Source organism: Chiroxiphia lanceolata, chromosome 3 (assembly GCF_009829145.1).
Source record: "Chiroxiphia lanceolata isolate bChiLan1 chromosome 3, bChiLan1.pri, whole genome shotgun sequence".
NCBI classification, from domain to species: Eukaryota; Metazoa; Chordata; class Aves; order Passeriformes; family Pipridae; genus Chiroxiphia; species Chiroxiphia lanceolata.
In genome coordinates, this window is record NC_045639.1 from 17,156,393 (window position 1) to 17,166,123 (window position 9,731).

Genomic DNA, 9,731 nt, shown 5'->3' on the forward strand with positions numbered 1-9,731 from the left:
TTCCCTGGGAAGAGCAGGAGTGAATCTGCCCTGCCCCTTGCTCATGGCTGGAGGCCGGTAAAGGAGAGTACCTTGAAGTGGAAGGGAAGGACAGGATTTGGCCCTGGGCACAAGGGCTGGAAGGGGTCACAGGGAAGGAGAGGAATGGTGGTAGCCTTTGGGATAGCATGGACAGGTAAGGTGAACAGGCAGCTCAGGGCTGGGAAGAAGAATGGAAACCCTTTCCTGGCTGAGCTCTCCCTTTCCAGATGGCCTTGAGGATCTAGTTTTTCCTCTTTAAAATGGAAATTTTCCTCTGCTAAAGGAGATAATGACACTCATCTAACTTTCTGGCGTAGCTTGAAACTGTTGGAAACAGTAGCTATTAATAAAATTTCCATGCTAAAAGTATACAAGTGATCCCTGGTGACCCAGTTGGAAGTTTGTTGGAGCTCATTGCAAAAGTGACACTTCTGAGCTCCTGATCTGGTCTGAGCATCACTCACACTGCCTGCAGTAAGGCCACCGGTGGGATGGATTCCCCAGGGCTGGAATGTCTGCAGGGTCCCAAAGCCAGCCCGAGAGCCTTCACCTGACTTTCCCAAGACACGGCAGCTTGCAAGCCCCATCCGAGGTCAGACACAGTGCTGGAGGGAGATCTGGCTGACCCGGACCCTGCCTGGGGGACGCCAGAGTGAACTGGAATCACTGATGGGGCGGAGGTTGCAATAGTCCTTATCAGCCCCCCTCACATTTCTCCTGCATGGAAGCCAGCCCCTCGGGCTCAGGCACCTGTAAATGTTACAGCAGTTGTCAGCCTCATGGCAGAACGTCTGGCTGGGCAAGGAAACCACGGGAGGCGTGTAATGATGGGAGCAGCACTGCGGATAGGCTGTTTGGCTTTCCTGAAGCTGAGACTGCCTTATCTGAAAGACCATCTGTGATTTTCATTTATTTTTAGGAGCACTTAGAAGTCCAGCTCCTTTCTTGGATGCTTTGTGGAAAGTTGTGCTCTTTATATGTGAAATGAGTGCTGTGGCACTTCTCCAGATTGATATCGATCGTCCCACCTGGGAGAGGGTGGATTGGTTTCTCAGCTGCCACATCAGGGCTCACGTGAGGGACATAAAGCGGCCTGGTGCCCTTCCCCTGTACATCGCACACATGTCACCATTGGCCACACTGTGTCCAGCCTTGGATGGGGCTTGTGAGCTGCCTGTCTTGGGAAAGTTGGGTGAAGGCTTCCTGCCCATGCTGCTGCAGAGACACAGCTGAAAGTAGGGAGCCTGGCTCTGTCTGGCCCATTGTTAGGAGGGCTGTTGCAGCAGGGAGTCTCTCTGGGCACTGCCAATACATGCTCTGCCAGCCATTAGCCTTGCTTTTATGCCCTGTGACAGCATGGTGGTCAGGCTCTGGGTCCGGGGTGGTTTGAAGCTGGTTGCATTGGTTGCATCTGTGCAAGTTTTTCCTGGAGTTTTTCTTTTAATACGTTGCTTTTGTTATCACCTTTGTTAACACTTGCACAAAACACAAGTTAGAAGCTTAAGTGTGCTGTGTGTTTCATCCCATGTGTTGGTTTGGTGCTGGGCTTGTCTTGCCCAGCTCTCCACAGCCTGAGTGGAGAGCTTTCCCCCAAGCTGGACTGTTCACCATGCTGACAGCCAGCCCTCTGTCCAGGGGGATGTACATTGCCCCATCCCAGGGCATTTTGCTGGGTGGGTCTCGAATCTCCAGGGCAGGTGATTCATTGTACCTTCTTCCTCCCCCAGGTCTGCTCTGCTGTCTTCATCCTTACTTCATCTTCCCCAGCCCACAGGATGTCTTTTTGGCCCCTATCCTTCATCTATTGTGTGCAAACAAGCTGTCCGGAGCAGTGGGATGGAGCTCTGCAATGGAGCTATGAGCAGAAGCATGTGTGGTTTTAAAATAGCCCCTGTATCCAGGAAGCGGGATCTGCCTGCCTATCCCGCAGCCCCTCCAGACAATGAAATGTGCTGATGTAAAAATCAGAGCCCAGGAAGATCAGGGAAATGGGGAGAGACCTACAAAGCTGCCCAGAGGTTCAGACAGGAACTGCTGGGTCAGGGCTGAGTGTCATCCCTGCAGTGGACCAAGCCATGCCAACCCATGGCAGGTCAGGACAGATGTGCCTCTGGGAAATAGAGGAGGAGAGCAAAAAGCTGCTCGCTGCATCTCAGTACCAGGCTGCTGCCTTTGAAGATTTGCAATCCATGGACTATCAAAGGACTAGTTAAACCAGACAGCCATGGGACTTGCTTCTTGCCTTCATCTCTTTGCTGACCAGCAGTCCATGAAGGACTTCACATTTTGTGCCTCTCCTGAATGTCTCCATCCACACTCATTTTTGTCCTGTTGTGATCGTGCTTTGCTGTCCTACCCGAGCCAGTGAGGCAGCCCAAGGCTGGTGTCAGCACCTGCACTCAGCCACAGCAGTGATGGGAAGCTATTTGGGCCAGAAACCTCAGAAACAGGTAGTCTCCAGCCTGTGCTGGCAGTGAGCACCAGGTCCATGAGGGGGAGCTTGGCCACATTGCCAGTGACCTTGGCAAGTGCGTAATGATAGAGAGCTGCTGTTTGTATTAGAGGTCAATGCATGGGGGCTGTGGCATAGTTTGGGATGTTCAAGGCAGAGAGCTGCTGCCTCTGCTCACCCCTGCTCCACAGACAGATCCTCCAGCTGCCAAAAATGATGGTTGCATCCTACTCAGGAATATGCATGGCTGCTGAAACACCTAGTCCTGCCCAACTCCCTCCCTCCCCATCCCACTCACCATTCTCCTGTCTTTTCCAGAAAGAGGACGGCACTGTGAACCGGGACTTCAAGAAGACACGGACAAAGGAACAAGTCATGGAAGCCTTCAGGGAGTTCACCAGAGGGAACAGGAACGTGTTGGTGAGTGGGGGATGCCGGGAGGACTCCCTGGAGAGGGCTTCTCCTTCGGAGGCTGGCCTCAGCTCCCTGCCCTGCAGGGCTGAAGCCTGAGCAATTTCTCTTAAAAAAGCCTGAGAAATAGCGAAGAGAAAGACTATCCAAGTGCAGAGGTGAGGGGAAAGCTGGCAAGGGACATGTTGGCTGCAACAGCACTGCTTGAGACAGGTCAGAGTCTGCTGATGATAGTCAAGAGTTGGCTTCCAAAACCCACTGTGGAGTCACAGCCATGTTCTGCCCCTCCTCCGTGGGTCTGATGGCCACCTCCAAGCCCATTCCTTACCCCAGTGTGCAATGGCAGGGGCTCCCAGCCTGGCATAATGCCCTGTGCTTGGTCTCGCAGAAGGGTGGCCCTGCGCCAGGCACCCTTCACATGGGCAAGCCGCCGTCAGCATTTTCCAAGTTTCCCTATGTTGCCAGGAGAATAAGAGATGTAGCTGTAAACAATTTACACCACTGTGTCAAATATCCTGTTTGACAAAGCACTCCCATTTTAAGCTGTACTGTATAAGTCTCCAAAGGCAAGGCTTGAACTGGAGTGGCCCTTGGCACTACCTCCTTCAAACCAGCATGTTCACTTTGACGAGGGTTACCCTGGGATTATTCCTGGATCTGAAAATGAAATTGCCTGGCTGTATTTTATCCCCAGAGAGCTTGGAGCACACTCACACCATCATGCTGTGGCTCTGGATGGGGCTCCTTGGCCAAAGCATTTTAATACGGTGATCCCCACATCTGTGCTTGCAGGTGTGTTACAGTGCCCACATACCTGCTGTGTGTGTGCTCTTGTGCTTAGTCCTTCTAAATAAATCCCAAAATCAAATTACCAGTGGGGCCCCCTGAAAACATTTAGTGCCTTCCAGCAATTTGCCAGGGTACTCAGACTCATGGATCTTGACCTGTGTGTTGACTCGTGTGAAAGCCCTTCTGCCTATGGGACCAACTCTGCAGAAGTGCTGATATGGAGTTACAGAAGTGTCTTATGGTGTTTGACTGACTGAATGATAAAATGACAGATGAGGTGAAGACTTATTAAAGGGGTGCAAGGAGAGAAAAAACAGCCTGGCTGTGCATACACAGCAGTGACAGCTGAATTAGCTGTTCCCTCCTGGGGAGCACCATGGATGCAGTGGGGAGAGTCTGCAGAAAGCACTGTTTCAGCAAAAGCAATGCTTTCACTAAGTTTTGGAAGGCACAGGATACTGTAGAAGCCAAAAAGATAAGTGGATCACAAAAGAAGGGGATACCCTCTGAGGGGACAGGTCTGTGGGAGGATGCTGAGTGCAGGGCGGCTGAAGAACACCCTTGGCCTCTCTCCATACAAACGTAGTATCATGGAGATGATACTGGGAAGAGGGGTGACTTTCCTGGCTGCCCCATGCAGCAGTTTTTATGTAGGTTTCGTCAGCACTGACGTCTTGGTTTGTTTTGTTTTTTGTAATTCCAGAACAGTTACCTTAACCGGTTGAAGGGTATCCGCGCTACCCTGGAGACATCCCCATTCTTCAAGTGCCATGAGGTAATACTCTTGTTTAGACAGATCTGCCTAGAAATGCAAACTGTTTAATCTCAGCTTGTGCAAGGAGAGAAGTCAAAGTCAGAGGCTGTAATATCTGTAATTTTGAATTCATTCTTATATCCATATTTTCATAGCCCTGTTTATCTAATACTTATGTGCAATACAGATGATGACAGATACAATGTTTATGCATTTGACATGAGCTCAAATCTACTGAAAACCAATGTTCATACAGATTAAAAGCTATCTAGGAGGAACTCAGGCTGCTTATGGATTTACATGACAGGGAAAAATCCCTAGTGTAAAAGCATAGGGGTTTCCTGGAGATAAATATGCCTCCTGTTTCAATGTGCCTCAGGTATCATTTGGCTGCCAGTTGCTCCATGTGATCAAACAGGCCTTCGACATAGCCATAAATTGCAGCTATCCCAAGCCTGGCTTTCATGAGCTGGTTGGGGCACCACAGTAAGAACTCTTCCTTTGGAAGGATTTTCCTACAGAAATGACTGTCCATGATATCAGATTTTTCCACAGTGAAAATTCAGTTCTGATGGGAAAACAAAGATGAAATGCCACTTTTTTTGGCCATTTCAGGAACTGAAATGCTCAACAATTTAATGAAAAAACTTCATTGATTTAGCATTGGTGAAGAATATTTGCTATTCCATCTACCTAAGAAAACATGAGAGCACGTGTTGTCACGTCTTGTCTATGGGCAAAGGACCTTCATAGGAGCCTTTGACTCACAGCACTCAGAAGCCACAGCTCTAAGAGCCCAGTGTCCCTCAGCCAGAGCCACATGAGCCACCTCGGCTCTGGCCACACACAGAGAGTCCTGCTGGGAGCTGGAGGCAGATGGGGCCATGCCTCCTGATGGCAGTGCCTGTAAGGCAATAGGAAGGGAAATGTCAAAACTGAGGGTTTCAGGTCAGTTCAACACAGGAAACAAAATGCTCCCTGAAACCGAGTGCCAGGGTTTCATTTGAAAACACAGAAACAAAGCAGCCTTTCAAAGGAGGTTTTGAAAGGAGTTTCCACTCCTTAAAAATTAAAAAGCAGCAGCTTTGACTTTCCATCCTGCATCAAGATGAAGCACAGCAGAAGGCCTGCCATGCTCTGTGTGTCCCTTCATGGGGCCCTTGCTGCGCAGGGCTCCTCTGAGGACCTGCAGGACAATTTGGCAGCCAGGACAGGCAAGCAAAGAACATCAGCAAAAGGCTCTTCTTTAAAATTAAAATGCTTTCTTCCTGGCCAAGAAAGAGGCTTAGAAGGAAGAGAGCTGTAGGTAAGCATTTCTCAGAAATAATACATAACTCTGGACCTTGGCTGTTTTCCCAATGCACTGCAGGAAAAAGCCTCCTCAAAAATGTAAATTCATAACAGCTTTTGCAAACAGTACATACTTCCCATTCAAAACCCTTGTCTAAAGGCAAACCTCAAGCTAAACCCTGCTGATAGCATGAATGTGGGAGTCCCGAGTAATGTTTAGTGCTGCTGTTGTGGAGGGCTGACAGCAACTGGATTCTCCTCCACGTACATATGGGACACTTGTGGCTCTCAGTTCACTGCATTACCTCTGCTACTCTCCTTTCACTCCTGTCACCAAGGTCCCTATTTGTGATACAAGGGCAAGTGAGTTTGTACTCCACCAATTCATGCACACCAGAGAGAATTTGGGAAGCAGTCTCCATTTGGGACAGCTCTGAGTACATCTTTTGGTGCTTTCTGTAGAAGCCCCTGCTAAAATCTTTTGACTGGAGGAGCAGATTCTGCATAAGCACAAAGGTGACTGGCCTGATACTGATACATGTTTCTTAAGCTTTGGGAAGCCACAGCAGAGCTGCTGCTGCGTGTCAGCCTGACTGGGACTGTGAGCCGGGATGGGTCAGGGTCCTGAGCTGGAGGTACCCACCTGCTGATCATCTCTCTGCTCCATGGCTGGTGATCATGGCTTCGTGGGGTCTTGTCCCACCGCATTAGGTCTTGAGACTTCTGCTGTCAGAGCCCAAATGCCCCTGTGGGCTTCCCCCAGTTGCCCAGGCCAACAGTTGCTGCAGGATTCCCAAAGGCTGATCAGGATGTGAAAGAGTCCTTCAAAGCAGACGAAGCTGAGTGCAGTCAGGGAAAAGGAAATCTCTGTGCATGCAGCTCTGTACCCTACACCCCCAGAGTGCTGTGAAAGCCAGGAGGATATTCTAGGGGGAATCTGAGTATAATTGAATAGAGACAACATGTTGCAAGGAACTTGTACTTGGAGCATCCCCATCCCTGCAGTCATGTCTGCAGGGCTGGAGAGTGAACAGCACAGGTAATCACAAAGAACCAGCTTTGGAAAAAATTCCCTTCTGAAGGCTGAGACAATTCATCTCATTCCTTCCTAGGGGACTTTGGCTCAGTTTCCAAAATAACATCTCTGTCTTTCATACCTATGTTTTTCTGATCTTTTGCTAAGGCCTGACATTGTATGAGTAATCAGCTTGTCCAAATGCCCAATTTGCATGTGCAAACACAACCAGCAGCACCAGAGCTTGCTTTTGCTCATGCAAAACTGGAGCAGATCTCTTGTAAGTGCAGCTGAGATAAGGCATCTGAAAGCCCCAAAGCTGTCTGAGAATGAGCAACAGAAGCACCACTAATTCATCTCCTCTCTCCGCAGGTAATTGGGAGCTCCCTCCTCTTCATTCACGACAAGCAGGAACAGGCCAAAGTCTGGATGATTGACTTTGGGGAAAACCACCCCACTGCCGGAGGGTCAAGTTCTCCAGCACAACGTGCCCTGGGTGGAAGGGAACAGAGAGGACGGCTACCTCTGGGGACTGGACAACCTCATTCAGATCCTGACAGAGTTGTCCCAGAACGAAGACTTGCATTAAAGCCACACGTCCAACTCTGCCACTACCCCCAGCCTGCCCCCGACTGACTCTTCTGAACTGCACTACAAGACACTTTCCAGTCCTTGCCCTTCCCATTTGAAAGCTATACTCTCCCTATTTAATGTGTTTTTGTTGTGGTTTCTTAGGTTGTCTTGGTTGGTTTTTTGTTTTCCCCCCTCTCCTTGTAAATAGAGAGCTAACCTGCCAGAACAAAAGCTGAACTTGAAACCTTGCCTTTGCAGAGTCAGTGGGAGCAGCCCGGAGGGGTTGCTCAGGCAAGCGCATGCTTTGCCTGTCGTGCTTTGGTCTCTTGCGCAGCCTGATTTTAAGAGGGCTGGCTGAGGAAGGAGCCTCTCCCTGCACTGGGATCGGTAGCTTCATCCTGAAAACACTTGGTGGCCATGCCAGGACCTTCTAGCAGCCCAGGTGGTGAGCAAGGTGTGGAGATGGTGAAGGACACTGGGGTGGGATCTCGTTAGTTGTCTTTGCCAGCACCTTTCAGCCTAGAGAACCTGCTGTGCCAGGTCCTTAAGAGCAGCTAGAAGGGCACATTTGGGGGGGGTTGTGTTGTAGACATCCCATAGAGGTTGCTTAGTTATTTTTGAGTGGCACTGAAGGTCGAGTGTTTCTCTCCTGCTGCAGAGCCTTGTAGCTGGGCACAGGTATTTGCTATGGCCAGGTGCTTCCCACCCACATCCCCCACACAGGGTTGTCCTGGTGGGTAACACTTTGAATCCTCTCTAGACCCTCAGCTCCCCTGCTAGCAGCTGCTTCCAGCCTACATTAGCTAGGGTCTGCAATCCTCCTTAGCTGGGAAAAATCGCTTATAAAGGACTACTATGAGACCAAAAGTAGCCATCCAGGTTGATCACTCTTTTTTGCCAGCAGCTGAGCACGTGTGTAGGGGTCGTGCCACCAATGCCCACACGTGGCCCAGGGCAACCCTCACACCTGGAGCATCTCCATAACTTTTATCTTCAGCAGACAAAGGGTTACAGCAGCAAAGCATCTCCTGGGTTAGTCACCAGGAGCTTGGCAAAGCAGAGTTGGGGTCAGGCATACCCATGCCTTCCCCTTTTTTCCTCAGAGCTGGCTGACTGCCACTGCACTGGCTTCCCAGCCTGCTCAGGCTCTGTGGATGGCCTCTGCGCTCCTGATCCTGCAAAAACACCCAGTTCCCTGTTTAGGGCGGAGGCTATTTTTTAACTTCCTGGAACATTTGAACTAAGCGGCGGCAGGGCTGGCTCGCTAAAGGTCATCCATCGAGAGGACGGCAGGGAGGGGAGTCTGTGGGGCAAGGCAGGAGTCCCTCAAGTTGAGGACAGAAGGAGTTTGCAGTGCAGGAGGTGGTGCAGGAGCTTGACAGCCACAAATCCCTCACCTGCTCCATCCCCAAACCCACTGTCTCATTTCAGAGCTCCAGAGCCCCTCTGCCACAGGTCAGTGGGTCTGGCACCCCCAGTGGGGGAGATCTCCCAGCAGCAATAAAAAGGAGGAGGAGTTGGCAGCCGAGCCATCTGCAGCTATGCCCCAGCCTCTTTCCCAAGGACTGAAGTTTCCTAAGGTTTTCTGGGTTCATATCTCACCAGACATGGTGTCTTTTGCTCATGGGATGTCATTGTAAATGGTTGCACTGTTTTAGCTCCTTGCCAGGCTTTCTAGAATAGCCCATGTGGAAGTGCCTTATAGACTTGCCTCTGTTCCATTAGTGTCATGGAAAAGGTTGGGGTTTTTTTAAGTTATATTTATTTTCATCCCATTTTAATTGCACAAAACACTAAAATTTAATGCATGGAATCCCTCTTTTTTTTTTTTTAACTGTTTTTAGTTTTTAAACCATCCCTTTTCCAGCTTTGGAGAAAGGGTGTGAACAGATACGCATAGCTATGTACCACTTACCGCTGTACTTTAGCTTCGAGCTGCTCTTATATATGTACATTATTTTTTAACCTGTTTATAAACCAGAGTTCTTGCTTTGTGGCTTCGGAAGAAGCGGATTGTTCCTCTCAGATGTCTTATGCCTTCCTGGAGGCTGGAATGGTTGATGTGAGGGATTCTCCCTGCTCCCACCACACCTCTCAGTCATTGGGAAATACAGAAGAAAATCCAAACCGTCTGGAACACCACGCACAGTGCCTGTAAAAAAGTCCTGTAACATTGCAAATAAAGGCATATGGGAAGCATTCCCCTGGTGTACAGTCTGTGTCTGCTCCGCACAGCTTGCGGCAGCCTGGGAACAACCTTTCATGTCATGATGATTTGTGGGGGGAAATTGGCCTCCAGCTGCATAAAAGCAAGAGTAGGGAAGGACCCTGCACTAGGGACAGATCCTCACAAACAGGAACTGACTGCAGGGAGCGGGGAGGGGGTTGTGGGGTTGTGGCGAGACTTGGGGTTGTGGGGGGGCCCC

The 9,731-nt window shown here is 49.9% G+C and overlaps 1 protein-coding gene across 1 annotated transcript in view; it reads left to right on the forward strand.

Moving 5' to 3' along the window:
* The window catches only part of ITPKB (inositol-trisphosphate 3-kinase B), a 68,165-nt gene extending 58,659 nt beyond the window's left edge, over window positions 1-9,506 (forward strand). The window contains 4 exon segments of the mRNA XM_032682062.1: window positions 2,792-2,893; window positions 4,377-4,448; window positions 7,105-7,173; window positions 7,175-9,506. Of these exon segments, the coding sequence (XP_032537953.1) occupies window positions 2,792-2,893; window positions 4,377-4,448; window positions 7,105-7,173; window positions 7,175-7,321 (390 nt within the window). The 3' untranslated portion in view covers window positions 7,322-9,506.
* The last annotated feature ends 225 nt before the right edge of the window (window positions 9,507-9,731 follow it).